This window comes from Trachurus japonicus, chromosome 11, assembly GCF_045865225.1.
Source record: "Trachurus japonicus isolate A0001 chromosome 11, Traja_1.0".
Lineage (NCBI taxonomy): Eukaryota > Metazoa > Chordata > Actinopteri > Carangiformes > Carangidae > Trachurus > Trachurus japonicus.
In genome coordinates this window covers 34,031,833-34,057,432 of record NC_140917.1, presented here as the reverse complement: position 1 = coordinate 34,057,432, position 25,600 = coordinate 34,031,833, and the positions used below count along the sequence as shown (strand labels likewise).

Here is a 25,600-nt window from a genome sequence, read left to right as displayed (position 1 = left end):
AGTCATACATCACAGTATTGTGTCAGCTCCTGCCTCAACAGGCTATCTTGCACTTCTGAAACTTCCACTGCAGATATTCAACAGATGAGCCCACACCTTACCAATTGAGACCAGAATAAAAGCTCAAGTATTACTGTATGTTACAAGGTTAACTGTAAAAATGTAAATCTAGTCTTTGTCGAAGCTTTCTTTTCAGAGCCTCTTCACACTACACACGACCTTCTTGTTGTCAAACAGCATCTGTTTCTAGTTGGTTTAACTGGTCCTAGAGACACATCACCTGTGTGGATGATCATGTTCCTTCCATGTAAAAAAAAAGAGTAATGTCTAGTACAGGAGGTTTCGTTTGGCCACCATAAGTTTCAATGCTCCTGCTGTATAATTTCATTAATTTCAATACTCATCAAAACATCCGATGAGCCCTTGTGCCCTACTGTACAGTATATGGACACCTACACCTGTGGTCCTCCACTCATTTATTCAGGGTTTTCTTTTAATTTCTCACTCATCAGCATTTCAAACAGGTAATCACATGTGATCAATAAGAATCCGGTGGCTATGTGTGTACATCAATACAGCTGTTTTCCATAATGTGTCGAATCCTGTTTGCAATGCTGAATTTATTACTTCAAAGTTCTTCTTTTTTTAAATTCAGTGTTTATGTTCTCTGTGTTGTCCACAAACGGTATTGCTGCATTTCTTTTAATCCAATCTCTCATGTGCAGAGTGCTGTAGAGTATCACGGTGCTCCCATTTGAATTCAAACAACAAAGTGGTCAAATAAAAGGCGGCAAGGCAAACAAAGGCGGTGCCGACGGTGGAGTCTTTTGAAGACTGAGATACAGTGTCAGTGTTGCTGGTTATAATAAGGTAAAACACAGCTCTTCCTCTCCTTTCCCTAACATTAAACCAAAACACACAGACAGTAAACATGCAGATGTGCACTTTGTGTCCAATACTGATGCTCTGATTGATTAAGCATACTACATACGGGTGTACATTGGGGAAATGAGGGGCTATTTTTGTCTGTGCTATCTGTAGCTGTCAGCAGCAGATAACCTCTGGAAGGTTAATGAGCAGGGAGACTTAGGGAGAGCTTACAGTTGAAATCTGATGTGCCTTTAAGCTCCTTTGTCTTCCATACCTTCACGTGAACATCTACAATTGGGAATCAGACAGAATATCCACATTCAGTTCAGACCAAAGCAGGGTTCCCTTCCCTCCAGTGTGCTCCAGACATCTGGGCTGTGGACGTGTCAGAGAGGCAGCTGAGAGATGCTGCACAGGCGTGTCAACGTGTGAGCTGTGGCTATCATATGGATGATTAGCTTCTAGAGAGGCCATCTTAACTTCCCTGCGTCCCAGCCTCCAGCCTGTCTCATTGCTGTCAACGCTGATCAATTTGAAGTCTGGTGGCTCCCAACAACAACAACAACAACAACAAAAAGGCAGGCAGAGTGGATTTTTGGGGTCGTGCCCGTGGTTAAACCATAGACGACAGTACATCAATAACTGTCTGACGGGTTTACACGCCTGATCATTTGAGCCCAACCAGGCCAGTCTGGGGCGCAGGCAATTTGCATTTGTCTGTCAATTAAAACAAATTAATTCTATGAGGCACATCATTGAACTTAATAATCCTCTTACTGATTTTATGTCTATAATGGTTTACATACAGGAAATGTGCCTTTCTGTAGAATATGGTAGATCAAATCATTCAATCACCTTCTCAAAACCTGCTGTCTGTGATTTGAATGAATACCACGGCCAGGATAGGGAGCCAGAGAGAGGCACATGACCTGTGGCCCGGGCAGATGTTGCTGTTGGTGGCTATCTTACCTGGAAAAGTCTGTACAGCCTGTTCTACTCACTGCTGTGAACTGCTTCCAAGAAAAGCCACTACAGGCTAAAAGAGGAATTAGTCCAACTGATGATCAATTTGTTTATGCCTGTATTTACGACAGCTCCCGCACTGATGTGGGAGGGGCTATGTTATGTCTGTGAAACAAAACAATCAATTGTTCCCAATGTCAGGATCAGACTTCATACCTCCCCCAGAAGCTTGGAAGATAAATCTTAGCGGCTGTGTAATGATTATCTAGATAGAAAAAAAAAAGAGATTTTATGAATTGCCTCCTTACATGACCTCCCAAGCCTCTGGCCTGCAATAGATTTTGCTTTAATGTCAAAGGACTTTAGAAATTCTAAAGGTGGGGTATATACTTTAATTCCTTTCTTTTTTAAAGCTGCACTTAAGAGACCCTCAGTTCTTGGTTGAGCTTGTTTAACATACAAGAATAGAGTGGGAGCCTGTGCGCAAATGAAGACTTCACCAGTAGCCTTCTTTGATTTCATTTTCTAGGCCTATTTTGATGAAAGCAAAAAAGGGTTCCTGTGCTGTAGTTTGTGATGGGCAGTTTAATAATTACCACTTCAGAACCACAATGGCTCCAATATTAACGCTGCAGTCAGTAGATCGACAGATTTCAAAGACTCAGATGCCAGTTTTGTAACATCTGAGGCCAGACAACATCTTTTTTTAGGTCGAGATATGAGGCTGTTTTGTTACAGTGTGACAATTCTACCAGGCTGATTCTTAACAGCAATATTGACAGTATTCACTATATCAATTTTTAGTTTTGGGCATGCTAACATTTGCTACTTAGCACGAAAAACAATGTAGCTACATCAGTTGTTACTAAGATACTGGAATTAACCAAGGCCAACAGACAGAGACTATCAGCAGTAGAATCCACTGCTAACATGCCTTAAAGGGATAGTTCAATATTTTGGCAAATTCACCTATTACCACTATCCTAGGGGAAGGTTCATTACCATTCATTTTTGGTGCATGTTGTTCTAAAGATCCATGGGGCAGAGACGTGAGCTGCTCAGTGAACACAATGGAGGTGAATGGTACAGGCCCCCTGTCGCTCATCAAACTCATCAAATACACAATCCAACAACTGCAAAACGGTCTGGTGGACAAATTGTGATCTGCACATTCACCATGCTATGAGATAATCATGTACATTACGACACATGAAAAAAATACTTGGAATTACTGTATACTTGCGCTTTTGAAATCACTGCACCCAACAGCCGTGTCTGGAATGTAGTTCTGACTATGCATTTGCCTACAACTCTGTCTTGTAACGTTCCGTTATTATCTCATAGCGTGGTGAATGTTTTTTTCATTTATTTGTTTATTTGTAACCTCAGCATCTGGCATGTAGATTTGTTAACAAGACTTTTACAGTTAGCATGCTAATGTCACCAAAAAGGTCCCCAAATTTATAGCAACAGATTTAGATGGCTTGTAATAATTAAAGTTGACTAATACCATGACAGTGGGGGAATGTGTCTGTCTATTTTTTAAGTAATTGTCATGCATTTTATACCAGGCTGCTGATAAAATGCAAACACCCAGATGACATCTCCATTTTTTTTTTTGGTAACCAGGAAATGTGTGCAGTAAATGTCACCGGCATGACTCACCCGCTCTCCGTCCAATAGCAGGTGGACTTTGAAGATCATACAGTCGTTCACCACAATCTCCTCATTTCTGTAGAGGATCTGAAATATCCGGCTGAACACAGCGCCGTCGTAAACCCCCGCAGAGCTGAAACTGCATTCTCCTGCAGGGACACAACAGAATGCACAATGACTATCAGCTCAGTGCTACAGTAGTGTCGCTGACTGACTGAACTACAACAGTCAGTGTGTATTTGTCACACAAATGTTATGTAATATCACATAAATCTCACAGCATGCAGAGATGTTACAACATAAAACAGTATAACATGAATATTTAATTGATGAGACATATGGGTTGTCTCAGAGATACACTCATCATCATGCCTAAATAAATCCATTCCTTTAATATGGTATATACATCACCTAATATTTGCATTATGAGCTCAGATTTTAAAAATGTAACCATATTTGAGAATGTATGACCCGTTCGCAAATCTCACTGGGATTTGTGAGGGATCTGAGTGTGTGCCTTCCAATCTACAATGTATGTGTCTGACACAAAAATAGTTCATGTTTCCAGCAGTTTAAGTTCCATGCTGCTGCATGCAAACCCAGGCCATCATTCTGTAGAGCTGAAAATATTTAAACGCCATAGAACAAGATCAACCATATTCCAAGTCCTAAGAATCTTGAAGAAAACTGTGGGAAATATCTTTACTTTCTTACTGTGATGGGTAAATAGACTGTACGTAAAAGAGAATGGGTCACATTCACCAAAGCCCAATACATCTTTATAGTGATAACCTCTCAGGAGCAAAAAGGAGGAAGATATCACAGCAGGAGCTTTTTTGGTATGCATGGTCAGGGGTGCTTCTAAATCTGCACACATTTTCAAGCACAGCCAGAAGTTGAAAAATTGATTTTTCTTTTTTTTTCATGTGCTGAACACATTTATGCATAAAGCTATGTGTACCTACGATTGTGCTGTTTCGATTTTCACCATCCCCTATCTTCCAGCTCCTTTTGTGTTTGTAGGGTGTTTACTCTTTGCTACTATAGCGCAGTCTCCCCAGCAGGACTGCAGTCACTGAGGCAGAGCTGCTGTCCAGCTGGGAGCTGGGAGAGGTCTTTGAAATCCCCTGCTGAGGTTGTGCTCTTTTCTGTCTCATTCCTACTCTCCCTCTCCCTCCACAGGCCTCCGCCTCCCTCCCCCCCGCTCCCCTGATAATGCTGTCACTATACTTGCAGCATCAAGCAGCCCCGGCCAGGGTGACGTGGGATGTGTGAGAGCATGAGTGTTGTCAAAGATTTGGTGGATGTGTGACAGGGACGGCATAATCCCTGTGGAGATGTACTGTGGACAGAGTAGTGGCTCTGCGGCAGAGCTGACCCATCACCTTCTGTTTCCTCCTATTTCTCTAGGATTCTCTCTCCCGGCTGAGAAAAAGTGTAGGTGCATTAAAGTCTTTAACTTGATCAGATTAATTACCATAAATGATTCTCTGTGTGTTTGACCTGTGAGGGAGCGGAGACCTCGCCCACGGTCCACACGTGCCCCTCTCTTGGGGGCTTGGGTGGCCCTTCAGTGTGGCCAAAGTCACATAATCAATGAACTATATAGCTGCTGCAGTTGCCCTCTCCCTCACACTCACACAATGCTGTACTGCTTTTGAATGCCAGTTTGTTTTACTATATCGATTAAACATTACACGGTGTACCAGGGGCGCAGAAGTGATAAGAAATTGATAACAAAGCCGTTTTGCTGAGATCTCTGCTTTGACATCGATAGCTGTGCTTGTACAAGAAGAAAGTAAAGACAGTAGCGGCTATACAATGTTGGTTACAGCAACCATGCACACTCAGAACCTACCACTCGACATCTTCAGACAGTTTAGTTCAGAAATAAATGCTTAGTGTTGAGCCTTTAGTTTAGAAGTGTGTATTGTGAGGTGTACTCAATCAATCAACAACAGAATTGTCAATGAAATTGAATCATGTTCCTTGGTTGGATCAAAATGAGGTTCTGACTGTTTGCTAACATTTAGTCAGAATAAAGTGAAGGTCAGCCCAGACCAAGCTGCAAAGCCACTGACTGCACACTATTTGAACTGAACCTTTCATGTATACACTTTAATGGGATAGTTCAACATTTTCTGTGGAATAACTGCCCCCAACGGGAACATGCATCAGTGGTTTTGCATGAATTTACCTCTAAAACAACTCTGTCTGGTAACGTTCTGTTATTATCTCATAGCGTGGTGAATGTGCAGGTCACAACTTGTCCACCAGAGAGTTGTTGGATTGTGTATTTGATGAGTTTGATGAGGGAAACCAAGAAATCCCATGATCCTCCGTAGCGTAGCTCTGAGCAGCTCACGGCTCTGCTCCACCGTTCTAAAAATAGCTTGCACCGACAATTAAAGGTAACAAACCTACTCCTAACACTAGTATATGGATTATGGCAAAGGGCCAATTTGCCAAAATGTTGAACTATCCCTTTAATACCAGTTAGAGGTATCTGCCAGTTTAAAGTGCCTAATCTCAAAATAGCCAAAAAGAACTGATGGTCAAACAATTATAAGATATAAGTCAAAAATTTAACTTTTTATTTATTTTTTAAAGTATATATTTTGGCTTTTTTGCCTTTATTTGATAGCACATAGTGAAATAGACAGGAAAGGGGGAGGCAGAGAGAGGGGGAATGACATGCAGGAAAGGTCTGCCCGACGCGGAAATCGAACCGGGGACGCCTGCTTTGAGGGCTCTAGCCTCTACATGGGGCGGCCACTTTAACCACTGTGCCACGCACCGCCCCCCCAAAAAAATGTAACTTTTTAACTCAAAGTCAAAAGTCAGGATATTGATTATCATATCTTATCTTAGTATCTCACGATTTTATGACATCATGTTGATTATAGTACTAAGCAGGCAAGAAATTAAAGCAAGTCTAGTTGTACATGAATTAATTCTACATTCTAAAGGTGATACATGACAAAAATGAAAAAGCTCTTTGCTTCAAATGTACTTTTGAAACGTTACTTATTTGGAAAGACGCTTTGACGGTAAGTCAAACCCGTGGCCTTTAAAGTCTCCATTATGTCAGAATAAGATGAATTTGAATGAAATGCAATGAGAATCTTCACAGATAGATTTCATCGATCTCCTTGTCTTTTCCTGGCAGAGATAGTCTTCACTAAATGTCAGAGTAAAGAACAGTTTGCAGAAAGGTTTCCCTCCTTCGCCTGACACCGAAGCATGCTAACACTGTGAAAAACTTGTGGTGTTGAATAGCATCTCCATGCTGTTCTTGTGGGATATAAATGCGATCAGAACAGATTGTACTGCTCCCATTCATGTTTATAGTGTGTTAAACCAACAGAAACACATCAAACCCAGCCTGTTTCTACATTTTGGTCTACTGCAGTTCTCACAGGTGTTGGGGCGTTATCACATCCTGCACATTAAAACCTGCTGAAATGCCCTTAAGCTTTAGCCACAGTAAGTCTGTGCTGGAAATAATCTGCTTTTCAGCCTCTGGTGCTCTACATCTGCTGTGTGTGTGCGTATGTGTGGGCGGGTGTGTGGGTGTGGGTGTGTGCTCGTCACTCCCTATCAGTAAAACACACAAAACTCTCCACGCAGTGTTGCTCTTCGTGATACTCATACGAGGGGAGTATCTTAGCCGGTGCACTTGGACTAGCCGTAAACGGCAAATCCAATTCTCCTCGTTAACATTCAGACTTGAAAATCACCGTGTTATTGTGCGTGAATCACCGTCATTAAATGCTTCGGTTGAGTGTGTGGCACGATCCTTCACACACAATTCATTTGTCTGAAGGGCACAGACAATTGAAATGTCAAGCGTACACTTTTGCAGAGAACACAGTAAGGGATTATTTCCTGTGTCTGTGTATGATGAATGTGTTTCCTGTGGCTGCTCAGAGTGCCGCCTGCTGCATTTATGCTCAGGATTCAGCCTGTGAGGTGTACGGGCTTAATACACGACCTTGTGAAAGGAGCTGCAAATGGGGAGGGAAGGGGGGAGGGGGGGGAGGGCTGCAGCCTTCCAATTACAATATGGATATGATCCTCTCTGTAATGTACAACGCTGCAGTGTTCCTTATTTGACACATATGCCTGGAAAAATGTAGGATGGCAGTCAGTGGCTTATAGTATATAGGCTGCAGAGCTTTAGAGCAGCTATGGATAGAAATAAATATTGATCACAGTCATGTCGTGCAAGGTGAATATAATAAAGCGACAATGTAGTCACGTTGATAAGCATAAATCTCAAAAGAATAGTTCAGCATTTTTGTAAAGACTTATTGGATTTTCTTCTCAGTGTGTGTGAGATTAGAAGATGAGGACGTAAAGCACTACTAAAACCATCCTCCAGCTTGCTTCAGATGTGTGGTTTGCTGGTATAGATGGTGAACAAAAATAGTAAACCAGTAGGCCTATAGACACTCGGCATAAGACACGTATAAGGCTAAGATATTTTTTTTGGACTCTGCACAGAGCCAGGCTGTGCCATACATACTGTGCCATATAGGTTTTATCCTAAACTAAGCCACATCTGACCCTCAGTTATGAATTTTCATGAGTCAGATGTTTCATCTTATCTAATTGTATTTATAGCATTTTTAGTATTTGTGTGTGACAATGGCTATTTCCTTCTATAGTGTGCAAAAGACAAACATGGTTTTGAATACTTGCTTTCCTATATGCAATTCAGAATGTGTGGGACTGTGCAATACAACACAGTTATATGGTAACACTTATACACACTATTACTGCAAGCATTGGTTAAGCATTAATTACTGAATTCATCATTTATAACACATGGATACTCAATAGTATGTAGTTTTGAAACACATTTGAAAATGTTTTACTCATCATTGATAAGCACTAACTTTATAAACTACATACTAATGAGTATTCATGTGTTATAAATGAAGAATTCAGTATTTATTAATGCTTAACTAACGCTTAATATTGTGTACTTATTATAAAGTGTTAGCCAATTGTACTGCTGATGGACAATCTTATTTTTTTTTATGTTTCATCTTTCAATTTTTCAAATAATTACCACGTTTACATGATGTTTTTAAAGCGGAATTAACTTTAATTCCGAATTAAATGATTTTAATTCAGAATTAAAGCTCTCATGTAAACGGGGCAATTGTCTTGTCACTCCTCTGTTCGCACACATGGTTTTTTGAATCTACTGTATAGTATGTCTCATCACTGTGTAGTATATTGTTTGATTGATCATGATTTCAGCTCAACACCAAATTTAAACCAAAATAATATTTATTGTCTTCCTGGGGGCAGAAGAATTGAGCTAAAATGCTACATTAAATCACATTTAAAGGGATACTTCACCCAAAATCAACTTGCAACTTTTTCATGTTGCAGCTTCAGGACACTTGGGTCAGTACAGACGAGCAGTATGGAGGTATCTGGATGTTTCATAACACTTGGAACTCCTAAAGAGTTTTGATGACTCAGAAAGTTTTCCAAACCCTTCCTTGGCATGACAGTGAGTAGATGATTGGTGAATTATCGATTTTGGGTGAAGTATCCCTTTAAGTTGATACAATGACTTTATTCCACAAACTAGTGGCCATTCACACATGAAGCGAACACAACATTGGTGGTCATCTGGATCATTGTTTCTGTGTGATATGCACTGTCGTGATCTCCCCTCTCACATACACTCATGTGACCCACTGGAATTATTATTATTATGATAATATTGATTACGGCCACTCCAACACATAGACATGTTATTGATTTCTCACTCGCTGCAAAGAAATCTTATGAGCTTATTTCACTAAAGCTTTTAATTACTTCAGTGCATGTATTCTATCAAATATGACCATGATCTACCTTCTGTTCCTCACCTGACATCATGTAAAATGCAACTCCTGCATTTAGCACCCTAAAATAGAGCTATTGAGAGCAAGACTACTGAACTGCTATTTTTATCATTTTCATTGCAAATCTATTAATATTTTTCAGCTACTTAGTATTTCTTTCCATTCATAATGAGGTGAGGAGCGAAGTCTTCCCTGCTGGTTCTCCTGTCACTGTGATGCTGCAGAAAACACTCGACATGACATGAATCACTGTCACGGCTCAGACTAAGACACATTGCCTTCACAATAAGCCCCCTCCCTGCTGACACACATGTACACACACACACATTGTGACTCTGCTAAAGCTGTGAAAACATGGAAACTGATACTGAATCTCCCTCTAAGCTATTACCATGACTTTAATATGTCTAAAACTAAACACCTACTCTTAATATACAGGAACACCAAACAGTTAAAACCTCACTGTCTTCACAATTCAAGAAGTCCTCATTAGAGCTGTGGGCTGCACTGTCCTCACTTGCGCAGCTACGTCTGAACACACACACACACACACACATATGCACACACACGGTGCTTCAGTCATGACAAGCTAAAAATAGCCATTATTACTGTGAATCAGTATTGCCAGTGAAACGGCTTCCTGCATTGCCAGAGATTCAGATTTTAACGCTTGGGCAGGTTCAGAAACACTCCGTCGCAACCTATGAATACAAAAGAGGACAAGGCATGAGGCGTCTTTATGATAGAAACCATCTGCAAGTATTTAGAAATTCAAAGATGTAAAAATGCAAGTAAAGAGCCAGGTTTATTACCATCTTACCTGATGAGTTGGTTGTTTAGTGTTGGTTGTTTTATTTGCACCCACAGGTAAATTTTGGTTATCTACAGGACTTTTAATTAAGACACAAACCTTTGATCAATTTAGATTTAGAGAAAAGGTTTAATGCGCTAAGCATAAATTACCCCCCTAAGCTAAATGATAAATAAAACAACCCAACAGGAGAAAACGAGATCTGTAAAACTCTAAAGCTAAAGTGTTCCAAAAACTGCAACACATTTTTGGTATTTTGTTTCAAGTTGTTGATGCATGAAGACATGTTTGTGATTTTTAATACCATCTCCTCCCTGAGGCTTCTCTCTGAAGCTGCAGTCACACCAGGTTAGTCAAAGGATCTGAGCCTCTCTAGCTGAGGGTGGTGGCTGTTTTTTGTGACATCATAATGTGACCGATGTCCTGACAGCTCATTTTAAAGCTCAGTTTATGAATATGGGCCATGTGCATTTTATCCATAGCACACTTATACTTATACTTTCAGACTATTATTATTGACCTGCTTTATAATCGGTGTTGACATGAATATCTCACATTCTTATGACATTTTGTACTGTATAACACAACAACAACAAAGAAACAGACAACTAGGCCCCTGAGCCAACTCACTTCATGAGTCGACTCTATTTTCTTGACAAGAAATTATATTATACATGCTGATTTACTATTGAATATTGCAGCTATAGGTCATGTGGTTGTTCTGAATTAGATACAGTAAGTAGATCAGCTCTAACCAGCAGAGGGCATATAACTTTGAAGGCAGTCCACACCTGTAATGCATGGGGAAGTGTATCTCTATAAATCACTGTGAATCATTGATATCAGTCATTTTTTGAAATCATAAACAGTTGCAGTAGCAGTTGTGTTGCTCATAACATCATTTATTTGGCTATAAATGTTTAGTTTCAGATGATACCAAACATGCCTTTGAGGAATGAATGAACAATTCTACCTTAGCATTGCAAACACAACTGATCCTTATGTTAAGAAATGTTATATTGTACTATTTCACACTTCTCATGACAGTGTTCTGTGGTTCTCTATGCTTGGATTGCAGCATGTTCAGCTTTAAGTCTATTCTGCTCTATTCAGTCAGAAATCCTTCATTGTGACAAGAGGAAATATTTCTCCTGGAACACAGAAATTCCAATAACATTTTATATGTTTCCCAAACATCTCGACAAAATCAGCCAAGCATTACGAAGAAAACCAAGAGCCAAGCAAACCATAACTGAAACTGATTTATATTTGAAACAAGTGAGACCATCTTGTACCCATTTGGTGTCGGAAGACTATGCTGTTATAAATGCAAGCTATTTTCTGCAGTGTGACTTAGTCAGTCTTCAGTCCAAAGACAGCCAAAAGTCCTAAATCACTGAGACATGGTGGAGTCATAAAATTCCCAGACACCACTCCCCTTCTCTGATGTATAACTTTGAAAGCTGGGACAATCGCAGGGACACAAATACATACATATTTGTCACATTGTCCACAATGATGAGACAAAAACTGTGTGTTTTCCTGCTGTGTTATCTAATGTATGCATTTGTCTCTCTCTCCATGTTTCCCTAAACCTACTCTCAACAAAGCCAACAAACAACAGGCAGATGTCAAACTGCATGGTTGTTTTATTTTCAGTCAAGTCTCTCCTCTGAATCCACAGAGGTCAGGGATAGAGCCTGGCTACAAAGGAATGAGTCTGTGGGAAGACTACAATCCAGATAACGACGTGTTCATATTCCACATCCATATGATTCACCACCATGCACTTAAACACTAAATATATAACACTAAAGATTACTGTTTACACACAGACTTCAAAGACAACCCTCACCAAGTCAGTGTGTGTTATTCAACCATGTGTTCATGAACCGATTCATGGCGTAATGTGAGATTTTCTCACACTCTGTCCCCTTTGGTTGCCGGAGCCACTGATTGGATAAAGTCCAACATGTTCAAGCACGGCCTAAACTCTGGGGACCAGAGTCAAACTGAAAGCATGTTGAAGCTCATTATGATGTTTGATTAAAATACGACTGGCCAAATCACTGTTGGCCAGTCAGTATCAATGCAATACTGACAGACAGTGTTGACTACATATGTGTACTAGGGGTGTACAGGTAGTGCACTATTCGGATTCGGATTCGGGCTTTTAAAAAAAACCTTCGGATTCGGATTCGTATTTGGGAAGAAAGCGCAAGTGGGCGCACTGACTTCAGCCGAGCTAGTGCTATGCCGAGCTGGCCGGCTAACTTCCGCTTTAGCTCTCGGCTAACTAGAACGGGAATAAAATAACTTAATCGTGCGGCTTTTCTTGACTTTTCAAACGTAATCGGACTGAATGGATCAAATTCTGGAAGAGAAACGAGTCGTTTCGTGGGGGTTGTGACACTCAAAAGAAATGATCCACCGTTTTATAGTCGCTTCTTTTCCCATTATTGTCTATGGGAAAAACGCTGAGTTGTTGAACAGTGACCCTGGAAATATCGGTGAGCACTTCCTGTCTACTGCAATGCAATGCATGCAGGGAGTTGCTGTTTCTTAGCAATCCTAACGTGAACTAGACACAAATGAAACAGGGTGACTCAGTGCTGCTCCTCGGGTTTGGCACTCTGCTCGTGTTGTGCTTCTATGGCGGGCGCACCAACGTTAAGGTGCATTAGCGCCACCTACTGTGTTGGAGTGTGAACCAGAATCACCTGGTTATGTGCTGTTGCTGATCCAAAGGTTTCTTTTTCTTTAGAAAAAAGCTCCCGAATAATGAGGAGAAACTTCGGACAGCAAAACTATTCAGGATCAATGCATTATTTGTGTACTTCTGAATGCGTATTCGGCTTCAGGTACACCCCTAATGTGTACAATAGAGTGTTTGTCCAATGTCCTTACTCATCACCAGTGATGCCACAATCTGAGTGTAACCTAAACTGATGAATACATTTATTTATACTGCTGTAGTTCCTGTATATTGTACCTGATATATTAGACTTCTTGCTTTTCTCCAAAAAGCTATTTGTCTTTATTACAGTAACAGAAGTGGATTACTGAACAGGCACACATTTTATTTTCAAACAAGAAATGTTGACCCCCAAATACTTCTGGCCCCAGGACAAAGCCTCAGTTTTATGTGACTGGTAAAAGTCAAAGCACAAAAAGAAGCAGAATGACAGAGAAAGAGGTCCAGAGTAGAAACACAATCACACAAAGTGTGTATTTCACTGAAAATTGCTACAGAGAGATGCAAAATGACCAGAAGAACAAACCAATGGCATCAATGACATACAAAGATACCACACTGAAATGAAAAAAAGCTAGAACATGACACAGCTGTCAGTGACTGCAGAGAGGCACAAAACCACCTCAAAGTGCTAGAAAATGACCACAGGGATGGACTGAATGACTGCAAGCAGAGATAAAACAGACTACAAAGTGATGCACAATGACCACAGAACAACACAAAATAAGCATGAAGAAATGACTACATGAGAACAACAGGTGACAATGCAGCCCATCCATGACCCAGGAGGCTACAGTCTGCGCTCTGGTCGGTAAAACCTAAAAACCTTCAGCCCCCTCACAATTCAAAACAGTTGGTGTTTGCAGAGTGAATGTGATGAGAAAGTGCAAAAACTGATTACGATTACTGAGAAGCAATGTAGCAAAATGGGAGCTTATCCACCGATAAGAATGAGGATTGTGTTGACAGATTGGGGAAGTCTACAACATAATGTCGAAAAACACTGTGTGTGTGCGTGCGTGTGTGTGTGAGGGTGTCAACATTACTTTGCCTTACCTGCATTGTCTTGTGTTGTTGCTATCAACCTGTGGGGCACTCGAGGTGAGACCTTCAGCCCTGCTCGTACCTGGTAGAAACTGAAGGAAGGACACAAACACAACAGTTACATATAGTCAAATATACTGTACTGGTATACAATAGTAGTGGGTTGCTGGAATTCAGTCTTGTGTAATGTTTGGATTTAAATGTCCAGTGTGTAATATTTGTCAAGGTTTATTGGCAAAATCTGAATTAAAAAAATGATAGAATCGGAATGCTAGATGTGACTTGTTTCCCCTCATTTTAGACACAGATTTGTATTTTATTTAATTTCATTCCTGTTTTATCTGTTTCAGTAAAAAAAAATTAAAAATCTGATATTTTTCTGGTATTTGTGAGGTCAAAATGACATCGACCTTTGGCCAATTTTAATCAGTTGAGTCCAAGTGAGTATTTGTGTCAAATCTGAAGAAATCAACTTGATCACATGAATAGATATACAACCTGAAACATGAATACAATCATGCCACAAAAAAAAATTATTTGGGGATTTATTCACACTAAGATTTACACTGCATCTCCACCACCATCAGTGTGATGTAACTTTGAATTACATGAGTTTAGGTAAAATACGATGAGATTTTTTCCTGTTGCAGCATGGGTTACACTGCTTTTACATAATAATTGTTACAAGTGCCGCTTCAAAGTTTCGAGACTGCTCTGCATGACATGGATGACAAGTTACCAAAGTCATGTTAAACAAAACCAGGCACGAATTGTACAAATGTCACTAAATTATTAAAGGATGAAGGGCAAATGGCTATTAATAATGGAACAGACATAATAATGCATCTCTATTCAAAGGCTGTTAAGTATAGACTGTGGATGGTATCAGATGGGTGCTATAATTCTACATTCAACATCCAAGGTAAAATGAAAATGTATTGATCTAAGTAACAGCAGTCTATGAAACAGGTTGCCTTCCTATTATTTACATGGCATCCCAGACTACATGCAAAAAAAGGAAACATGTCTCTGAAAAGGTCACTTTGACAGTTCAAGTCGATGCAGCTTTGTGTAAAAGCACATCTCAGCTCTCCAGAGACACATCGGCGGGATGGGAGACCTCGGCACGGCTGTGAACACAGTCATCACATCAGTGCGTTAGTGACAGCGCTCCTAAAGATGGAGGCCTGACGGAGGAGAGCACGGAGAAAAAAGAGGATTTTGAAGGCTGGTGTATAAATAAGAGCTGTTTGCGGAATCAGACTTGTCACCCGTCTGAGTCTGATCCTGTACCTCAGCACAGATACAATCTGTGTGCTTGATTGTTATTGATCAATAAAAGTCATCTCTGTTTACTTAAACTATTAGGAGTAAATGGATGCACGAAGGCGTATCTAAATATTTCTGGCTAAAGATGGAAGAAAACTGAACCTATCAGAAGTTTTCATTTTGTTTACACAGATATCTGTATAAACAACATTAGGAAAATGCATTTGGTTCGTAATTTAAGCATCTGAAGTCTCGCGCTCTGACTTCGCCTCCATTAGTGGAAACTTAAAGTGCTGTGCTTATTGACATTGCCTTCTTTACAAATCAAATGCAGATTTAATCACTATTTTTAATGCAATCAGTGTACAACTGAGGCCTTAAGTGTACAGCTGCACGTTCCCCAGTCATGGTGCAGGGTTTAGTATTGATTTCAGCAATTACATTTCAGTGTGTGGAGATGTGTAGGTCCTTGAACTACTCTGATTCTGCAGTGCTTCATTTTTTTTTTTTTTTTTTTTTTACATTGGGATCCAGCTCTTTTCAGCGTTCGCATCAGATCTGCGCTGCTGCTGCTGCTATCCAAAGCAACATGGGAACTGGTAAAAACAAACATATTAGTGCACTCAGCTGAAGGGATTACCATGATAAAGCTCCAGCCCAGCCCATTTGAGGAGGCAAAATCATTTTGATAAAGCTGGTGTTTCAACGAGCCGGAGGCCGACCAGATGAGGATTTAATCTTCCTGCAGACGCATCATGGCAGGATCAACATGGCCCCTTTTTTATGGCAACGACTACCATGGACAAATAAACTGGAAAAGCTAAAATTGCAAGTTAGCTGTTTCATTGCACATTCCTTATTAATCTGCTTATTGAAACAGTCCCATTTATTCCATGTGTTTATTCTGTGTTATTTCCTCCATGTTTATGTTCTTTAGGGCACCACTGTCATAAACAATAGGACTGAAGAGGTTGTCATGCCTCTGTGTGATACTAATTCAAGTTTGTTATTTGACAGAATAACTGCCATATGTAATAAATAATAAAAATCCCAAATGAATCCAGATTTGCTCTGTGCTTTTTTTGATAATATTAAGGTTAAATATATATCATAAAAGATAATAGGCTAACTTAGCCACACTAGAATCAAACTAAGAGTTAGCAGTTAGGATATGCTAGCTAGTTGTACTTTTAGGCCATGTTACTGTGGCTGGTGTTCTCTCATTTCAGCCAATAGAAAAATGTACAGATATTTCTAAGGCATAATATTTCTTGGTCCCAGTTCAGTCATGCATGTATTCAATCATTCTCTGCCTGTATTACTCATTATCACTAACTCCTGTCATGGCGTGTCAGACCCTGCAGCTCCCTCCTGCCCTGCAGTAACCCAGGCCCCTCCCACCTCTGAGCCACCTGACTCCTCCCGGCCTACGCTACCCTCTCACCTGTTCATAATTCCACCTATTCAGGTATTGTGCTCTTTGTGCTGTAGCTGTGCAGTGTCTGTGTTTTTATTATTATTATTTCACCTTTTGTCCTTTCTCTGCCTTTTCTGCATCATTGTGATTCTGGTCTCAGTGTAGTTCCTGCATTTTCCATTTAGGGCAGATAAATCAGTATGAAAAATGTAGTTAACCCGTCAGCAGGGGAAACAGGGTCAATGTAATTTACAAAACAATAATAAAACAATCAAAATGTGCCTTAATTATTCCAGGATGAGTAATACCTTTATTAGTCTTTAGCCTTTATTTTCCATTTAGCAATGTTATAATGAGTTGAAGGGAAAATGTATTGTGTACAGAGGTTGAGCAATCTGCCTTTAATTTGCAGTTCCTAAACCAGTTAGCACAGATTACCTGAATACAATATTGCTGTGATCATATTAAACAGCTTAATTCAAGGAATGATTTTGATCTTCTTTGTAGTTGTTGCTGACTATATACTGTACATCATGACGCACAGGAGAACTGAGAAGACATCTGAGATTCCTTCACCTGCATGTACACAAAAGTGTGGACCACCTGTTCAGCTCATGGCTTCTGTCACAATCTAATTTGTCAATATCAACATTGACTGCTGCATATTGACTTTCTTTAATTTTCTTTTCTTTTCTGACATTCACCCGGGCCTCTCCATGCTGAGCCCTCTCTCTCTCTCTTGCTCAGAAACACACCGGACCCATCTGTCAAAGTGAGGCTGAGCCACATCACAACGCCGTATTTGGCCTTTGCAAACAGAAATTGTGTACATGTTTATTTGCATATAAAGCATGGATGAGGGATTTGATCGCAGGTGGTCACTCGGTATGCGAGTGCCAAATGTATTTTCACTTGTGATCTGAACAGGGACTTGGATGTTTAAGTTGTGAATGCAGGTTTTTCTTTTCTGTTCAGTCAGGGCATTTTTGTGGAAGAAAATGAAAAGAACAAAGCAGCTATACTTTTGACAAATACAAAATGTGTGCATCCTTTGTCAGCAATCAACAGTGAGTGTATTTGCTGACGGGCCAGGTAAACAAAAGTCATGACTCTAGAGATGTGATTTCTGCAGAGATAAATTGCTTACCCCCTCTGAAAGAGATCCACATTGTGAAACTTGTGCAACTCTACAGAAAACTCCAGTGTTCCCTGTACTTCAGACATGATATAATCCCACTCATCACCTGTCGGAAGAGAAGACAACCAGTAAGTATGACATATCAGGCAAAATAAGCAACAATGAGACAGAATCCACAGTGAAAACTAAGGCAAATTATGACATTTCTAAAACCAGCTCACACTGTTATTTCTTCTGTGCTGAGTTGTTGTGACTCATACAGCCCAGTGTGGAGAACTGACGTATGAGACCATCTTAGAATACAGTCCTCATCCTCACTGCTCAGGTAAATGTCAGACAATGACTGCCACCTGTGATGTGATTATTACAGAGCAGTGATGTGTGCAGCTCTTTGTTGTGTTATTTAGCATTTTTCACTGTAAACATCAACACTGTAAACTTCTGGTTTACTTTGATTATTATCATCACTATTACGACTTCTATAATTTGTAGGGTAAGATCTGTATGACCTGTAACGTTATTGCCCTTCATGTAAATGTACATTAGCCTTTTTACAAAACTGGCATTTACATGGACAAATGATCTTGTTCATTTCAAGTGGCTATTTGTACGTTTTTCTGCTGCCATTTCCTGTTTGGAGCAGGTGGAGCTTTAATCATTGTTGTGTTAAGGTTGTAACATGTCCTGAGCAGCACCACTACTTATTTTTTTTAAGTATATTTTTGGCATTATTAGATAGTTCAGTTTCAAACCGGCACCGACTGCAGCAAGGACTGTAGCCTCTGCATATGCACTGCGCCACACAGCACCTGAGCAGCACCACATCTATTGGACAGACTGGACATCAGTTGGCGGTCAAGCTGAACCAGGACTAACTGCTAACTGCATGCTAACAAACATAAAGCCAGAGTTAACACTGTTCACAGATCTTGGTGAGTGAAGAAATTTAGTTTGATGTTGAACTTGTAACGTTTCTTGGTATGTAGACGCTGGCTTTGTAGCACTAGCAAAACTTACAAAGGTGCCTTTAGATAATGGTGCACAATTATGTGTAATGTTTGTAATTCAAGGCCTATAGCTTTCTTTATAGGGCAGAGACAATATGTAGTTTCAGAGACTTCTACCATAATACAGTACTAATATGTAAAATTGTGAGCAAAGTAAAGGACTCCTCATGAAAATGGAAAAATGTAAATGTATGTGCCGCACGCCATTTGCAGTTCTCATTAACATAAGACAGATGACTATTTTTGACCTTTAGAGATCTAATTTGCTCACAACATCACTGAAGGAAGGCAACTAAGATGCCAACACAACACGACACAAGATGACAAACTACACTGCTGGAAAATGTGCATATTCAGTTTCTCTTTACTCTTAAGATACAGGTTCATCACTGTGTGAAAATACTGTTAACTCAAGCCAATGTAAACACTGCCATGGGTCATTAAGACATTATGCAGGCAAATAGCCTACTCTGTGTGTCTGAATGCATCAGGCTAATGTCAGTCAACTGACGCCTCTAACTAAACCTGTGATCAACATACCCAGGCTTGCTGATGCTCAGTTCTCACACACATGGGGATTGTTTTCCGTTAACAATTAAAGCTCATTGTTTTCTCAGCAATTCCAATTTCCCTTTAAATCCACACTGTCTAAACCACTTGGGGAAAACTGTAGATATGGACTTCATGCAGCATTCAGATAAAGTGCCCAGAGAGCTCAAACACAGGAAGACTGAGCTGCTGCCAACCACAACCACATGAAACACTGTCAGTGTTTACAGTAAAGTGTATCACATAACCTTTCATTGAATACTATGAAACACAATCCTTAAAATTGTGAAGTGTCCGGTTTGTGTTCCTGTAAGTGCTGTAAAAAACTGACATGATGAGTGATTATGGAAGGGGAAGGTGTAAGCTACACACATACTGTATCTATGGTAAAGTAACATACTGTATTGCATAACAGGCCTTTTATATTTTGACTTTCTTTAAGCAGTAAACAAGCTGCTTTCCTAATGCCACAGCGGGGCTATTGTAAGAGGATAGTTCAGTGTAAAGTACAAAATCTACAGCTAATTACAGTTGAATCCAACTTTCAGATAACCATGTGTACAGACCTATTACTAATCTTATCATGGCCAACATGAGAGCGGTTGAGTGTTTGATAAGCCCGACCTCTTGTGCACCACCACCTGCCATTTTTCCCACTGTGTTGTACAAGCAATGATGGTATTTTCCATCAAAATTCATATTTTCATTAGCTGCTTGAATGTAACAGGCACACATCTCATTTCTAGCAGATGTTTTATTTGTCAGCTCACAATCCTCCAGTCAGTTTTATTTGCTGCTAACTAGCTGGCTAATCAAGCTAAATGTTGAAAACGGTCTTTTACCAAACAGGTTTTGAAAGTTTCCAATTGATTTATTAGTGGTCAGTGTTAGCCTATAGCAACCAGGACTAGCCAGCTTCCACATGGGAATGTAACTACACAGCAGAAGCACCAGTAGGTAGCCTTGGAAACAATGGTTAATAGTTAGCTGGACATAATACTGTAACTATACATAGGTCATACTGTACAGCAATGTTTTTTTTTATTTGATTTATTCGGATCCCCAGAGCTATTCTTCCTGGGGTCCATACAACATATTTGCAGTGTATCAATGCAATTTATGTCCTTTAAATACAATACATGTGCAAATACAACATAAAACACACACACACAAAAAGGGATAGTTCAACATTTTGGGATTATGGCAGTGGGCTGATTTGCCAAAATGTTGAACTATCCCTTTAATCTAACGTTGTGCAGGTTTGGGGGAGAAAATAAAATCTTAGAAGTCTTTAATTGTCAAATTTTGTTTTGGTTTTTTTGGGTTTTTTTTTTTTTTTGGGGGGGGGGGTTCTGGCCAGAGATGTGCCCTGTCAATATGTAACAATGTAACTGATTTGTCACTTCCTATGACCACCTCTTTCTTGCGGTGTCCTTTTCTCCTTTTCTATCACCAGAATTTAAATTGTGTGAATACGGTGAGTCTAAGGTGTCTTCTCACTTGGCAGAAAAAATACACTCCTCCACCTTACTTATGCTAATCAGATGTATTATAGGAGTCTTGCCAAGTATAGAGGAGGAATGGCCACTAGCTACATCTTCAACAAAAGCTGAATCTGAGTCTTTTTAAAAGCAGCAGTGTAGAGGACCACGACCGTCTGAATGTACGCAGCACAGTCAAACTGTCCTGACAGAGACAGTAACCTCTTTACACGTACTACGTTAGCCGGCCACTGCTGCAAACGGCCCGAAGAGACAAGGAATGACACGGTGAAACTGTTCTCCCTCCTCCTGCTGACTCTGCATGTCGTGTCACATTGGCACTCACTTGCCAGACTTGCAGCTCCATGAGAGTGAACCTTTGTGTGTGTGTGTGTGTGTGTGTGTGTGTGTGTGTGTATGTGTGAGTGGTTGAGGGTGAACCACAGATGACGGTGGTCATCGTAATGTCATGAGCCAGTTTATGGGTCATTTGATGCTGGACCGCAGGACTGTGGAGAATACGGCCTGTGATTTCATAAGTGTTAATTAAGCTAGCAAAATGCTGCCTCGTTGCTTCTGTAATTCACCGAGTCAACCCCTATAACGTCCTTGTTATCTGTTACCTGCTGTCTCAGAGATTCAGGAGGAGAAGGAGCTGCTCAATTCTCCAGCAATGTGTTAGGTAGGCAGAAAGGTGGAGGATGAACACTGTGTTCTTGATTAAATGAAAGCTCACAGTCCAGGGACTTGAAGACTTAATGTGCTTTCTTACCCGCTAAAACAACCTCTATACCTACAGTAGCTATGTGGCCAAGGAGCATGCACACACTGCAGGCACTGATTATCGCCCTCTGCAGAAAATTCATCAATAAGTTAATCAAATAAGCGAGGCACAGACCAAAGCACCCACGCTGACAGCTTCAAAGGCATACAGCTGTCATTCATCTAAGTAGGGAGCATTGTGTGTCCTCTGATGACGATGACAACGGTGATCATGATGATGCCGAAGAAACAACCCGTCAACAAAAGTTTCCCTTGTTTTCATGTTGTCATCGAATCCCACGGAAAGAGCAAAATCTTTATCATTCTCCGACTTTGAAGGTCTTGTGTGTGGAATTTAGATTTTAGCCCAATGAAGATGGAGCGCAAATTTATAGAGAATTGAAGAAAAATGCTTCCAGCAACAAAGACAATACTTTTTAGCACAATAAATCCCTTATTGGTTTTGGTCTTTTCATGGGATTTGCTGTCAGACAAACACAAACAAGGACTTTTTGGCAGCTTTATCCAAGAAACATCTCGCAAATAAAAAAAATCTGTATTAGGCCAATTCCAGTGGGCCCTATTTTTAGACTTCTTCGATCAGGATCCAGTGTTTCCCCACCAGAATTTCACAAGGCTTTGTAACAAAATTTAGACAGTCACGTTCAGAAATGGAAAGGGAACAAAAACCAGCAGTGCTGCAGTGTAGCCAGTTGTGATAATACAAACGTTTTTGATATTAAGAGAATTTCTCTTAAAAAGAGAAAAACAATAACTTTAAAGGAACAGGGATGTTAAAAAATGTTATGATGGTGCTGTGTTGGCCTAACACTATTTTTATTTCAATTCTATTGAATTATTTGCTTTAACAATGAATGTCTTGTTAGAGAGGGGGAGGTTACATAAGGTTACTCTTCCTTGTCATTCTAGACTTGAAAATGTCTGTTGGCATTTTGCTCATACTTTCTTTGGTCAATGAACAAAATTGAATTTCCTTTACTGTAGGTAACTGCCCAGTTTGTCTGAATCTTGGAAAAGGTGGGACTGTACAGCTAAAAAAACTGAGGTAATTAAAAAATCTAGACCTTCTTTTTTAATGTTTTCCTCTATAATCAAAATGCTCTAAGTGAAATCCAAACACATCTGTGATTCTATTTCTAGTTTACCCCAGAGTTTCAAAGGATGTGGTTGGCATGAAAACCAGTTGAAATATTTTTTTCCAAATATGCAGCTGGATACACACTCATTTATTAAAGCTTTCAACCAAAAGCATGATGTTGATGAGTAAAAAAATCACTTCCCTTTAAAACCCATGTTACCTTATAGCTCACCTGGTGCACAAGATCAAACAGCACACATCTCTGCGTTAGCTGTAGAACCTCCACATATCTGCACAACCTGTAGCCTATAAAGGCTAACACTAGTAATTTGCTGTTTGTGCACTTTTACAAACTATCTGATTTTCTACTGGCTGCAAATCATTAAACTCTAATCATTACAAAACAGCCATCTGCTGTCTGATTACTATTTAACACGGGCACCAAATGCGCACACACTGGAATGAGTAGAGTTTGCAGCTCCACTGATTCCTCCACCTTGAGGAAAAACTTTAAAAAAAAACTTAAAAAAAATCTGGCTGCCCAGAAGCTGCCCTCCTCCTCCTCCCCCTCCACACTGCTCCTGCTGGTGGTGTCGGTTCAGCCGGGAACACTGACTGACATCTCCAGTGTCAGTGTGCGGAGGATGAGGAGGCAACGTCCTCATGACATGATTGAATATGGAAGGAGCAGATTTTGCAGGTACAGTAGGCGTAGGTGTCACTGGCACGGAGTCATTGTGTGCCACGACGGGGAGCTGCCCGGCTCACAAAAAAAAGGGGGCCGGAAATTACAATAAATACTCAGACATTATTCTGTTTATTAGCATTCAACTCCTCCTGCGGAACACAATCACAGACAAAGGGTGATCACAGGATATAGTGATAAGTGTCAAAATAATGGAGTTATAGCTTCTTCTTCAAGGGATAGTAAGATCTATCAAATCACAAAGTTGATACAACCAACCATACTTCAGAAAGAGTGCCCTTTGCAGGAATACAGTGTGCCAGCCCAGCACTCATGTGACAGCATAATCTGGCATTTGCTCCGAAATGATCCCTGCATTAGGCTCTTTGTTGTTAGAATTACAAGGCAAAATCTGTGCTAAAGCAAGAAAAAGAGAGCGAATGGTGAGAGTTAAATGAGTGAGAGTACAGTAGGACTTTGAGAGGATGTGACTGGCATCCTTTTCTATCTCCACTGAGATCCTCTGATGATCAAGGGGCTTCTCTCTTAATAACGCAGCTCCAAGCAGCTGGAGGAGCCAACTTTCACTCCCTCTCAGTGAGAGCCGCTGGAGCAGCATGCAATCTGCAGTCAGACGCATTATTATTTATACTCTCAACTCATGCATGTGAGTGCACTCTTGGATGAACTCGTAAAAAAGTATGAAGTCAAATGACACAGTCTACTACTCCAACATGGTCTCGTGGTTTCCCGCAGTAATGAAATGTTTACATCAGTCACGTGTGACTGAGCAGCCTTATTATCTGTCATCTGTTTAACCTTGAATCATCTCTTACTTCTATTCCCGTCTCTTTGCATCCTGCCTGAGACAAAGACAACAACAGCCCTTGCGTTCTTTCATTCTGGAGTGGGAGCTTTTCTTTGTTTCCTTTCAGACACCGTACGACTATTTCAGACTCCAGCAACTGCAATAAACAGCACACACTGTACCGTATACAGCTTGTACCTGTAAATCTAATTACACTGTATTCAATTTAGGTAATTTCTACATGAGAGTGCTCATGCTGTACATTTCACTAATACATTTATTTTGAAAAGTCCGATTTCATTTAAATACTCCCTTTTCGTTTTGTAAACTTAACAGTGTGGGATCATGTCCAATGCTGCATGTCCACACATACAAAAGGTCAGACCCTGGGCTTACACGCACTGTACTGTATAGCAGCGGCACATTATGATGTATGAGTGTTTCCTATTAAAGCCATCCCCATTCAGCCTGACAGCGCTCTAATCACCCAGCAGGCTACAGTAGCAGCTTCCCTCCGCTCTAATGTACAACAACGAGCATCCTCCTATCCTCTCATCAATCCTCTCATGTTCCCCACACATGCGGACACAACAACCAGCAGGCACAAGGAGAGGGATGGGGGGTGGGGGGGTGGAGGGGGTTGTCACATGTAGAATAAAGCAGCCTCACCTTAGCAGCGATCAAAGTCTGGTATCCACAGAGGGGGTTCGGGGTCCAGCCTTTAGCTCAGTAAATCGCGGATTTGCGGATGGATGCGCGGTTTGCAATGTTTATATCACCGCTTCTCCTGCTGCTGCTGCTGTTGCCATGGTTATTCATCCAGACCCTGTATGTTCTGCAGTCCCCCCCTCTCTCTCTCCCTCTCCCTCTCTCCCTTTTGCTCTGTGTGTGTGTGAGTCTCTCTCTCTCTCTCCTGACGGGGATTTCAATTTGGAGAAGTGCAGCAGCGTCTGTCGCGGGATCTCGCTGTGTGCTTATCCTCCGGGTCCGCCCCGCGTTTTGCACACAATGCATACAGACAGTGGATAGTTAGGAGGAATATTAATAGTCAGCACCCAGTCAGTGTGTGTGTGTGTGTGTGTGTGTGTGTGTGTGTGTGTGTGTGTGTGTGTGTGTGTGTAGGCTATGTGTGTGTTGGTGCTGCTGCTGCACTACAGAGCGCGCGTCCAGCGGGCGAGCTGACGTCACAGCCTGCCCCCCTAAAAGCTGAAGTGAACCGTGCAGTCGGAAATTACCATGCTAAGACACAAAGGCTGGATGTTATTATGCAAACACAGCATTAATGCAATGACAAACACGCAGCTACAGGGGCAGAAGTGAGCATGTCGTCTGCATATAGTTCCCTAGGTAGTAAAAAAAAAAAAAAAAAAAAAGTGCATGCAGCCATTAAATAACCAGCACTTCTAATTGAGATGC

The 25,600-nt window shown here is 40.7% G+C and overlaps 1 protein-coding gene across 1 annotated transcript in view; it reads right to left on the bottom strand.

Moving 5' to 3' along the window:
* fam135b (family with sequence similarity 135 member B) overlaps positions 1 to 25,260 on the bottom strand; it is a 46,402-nt gene extending 21,142 nt beyond the window's left edge. The window contains exons 1-4 of the mRNA XM_085792343.1: positions 24,854 to 25,260; positions 17,803 to 17,899; positions 13,982 to 14,061; positions 3,499 to 3,638 (exon numbers count right to left, since the gene is read on the bottom strand). Of these exons, the coding sequence (XP_085648469.1) occupies positions 3,499 to 3,638; positions 13,982 to 14,061; positions 17,803 to 17,879 (297 nt within the window). The 5' untranslated portion in view covers positions 17,880 to 17,899; positions 24,854 to 25,260. The remainder of the gene's footprint in view (positions 1 to 3,498; positions 3,639 to 13,981; positions 14,062 to 17,802; positions 17,900 to 24,853) is intronic.
* Positions 25,261 to 25,600: the final 340 nt, after the last annotated feature.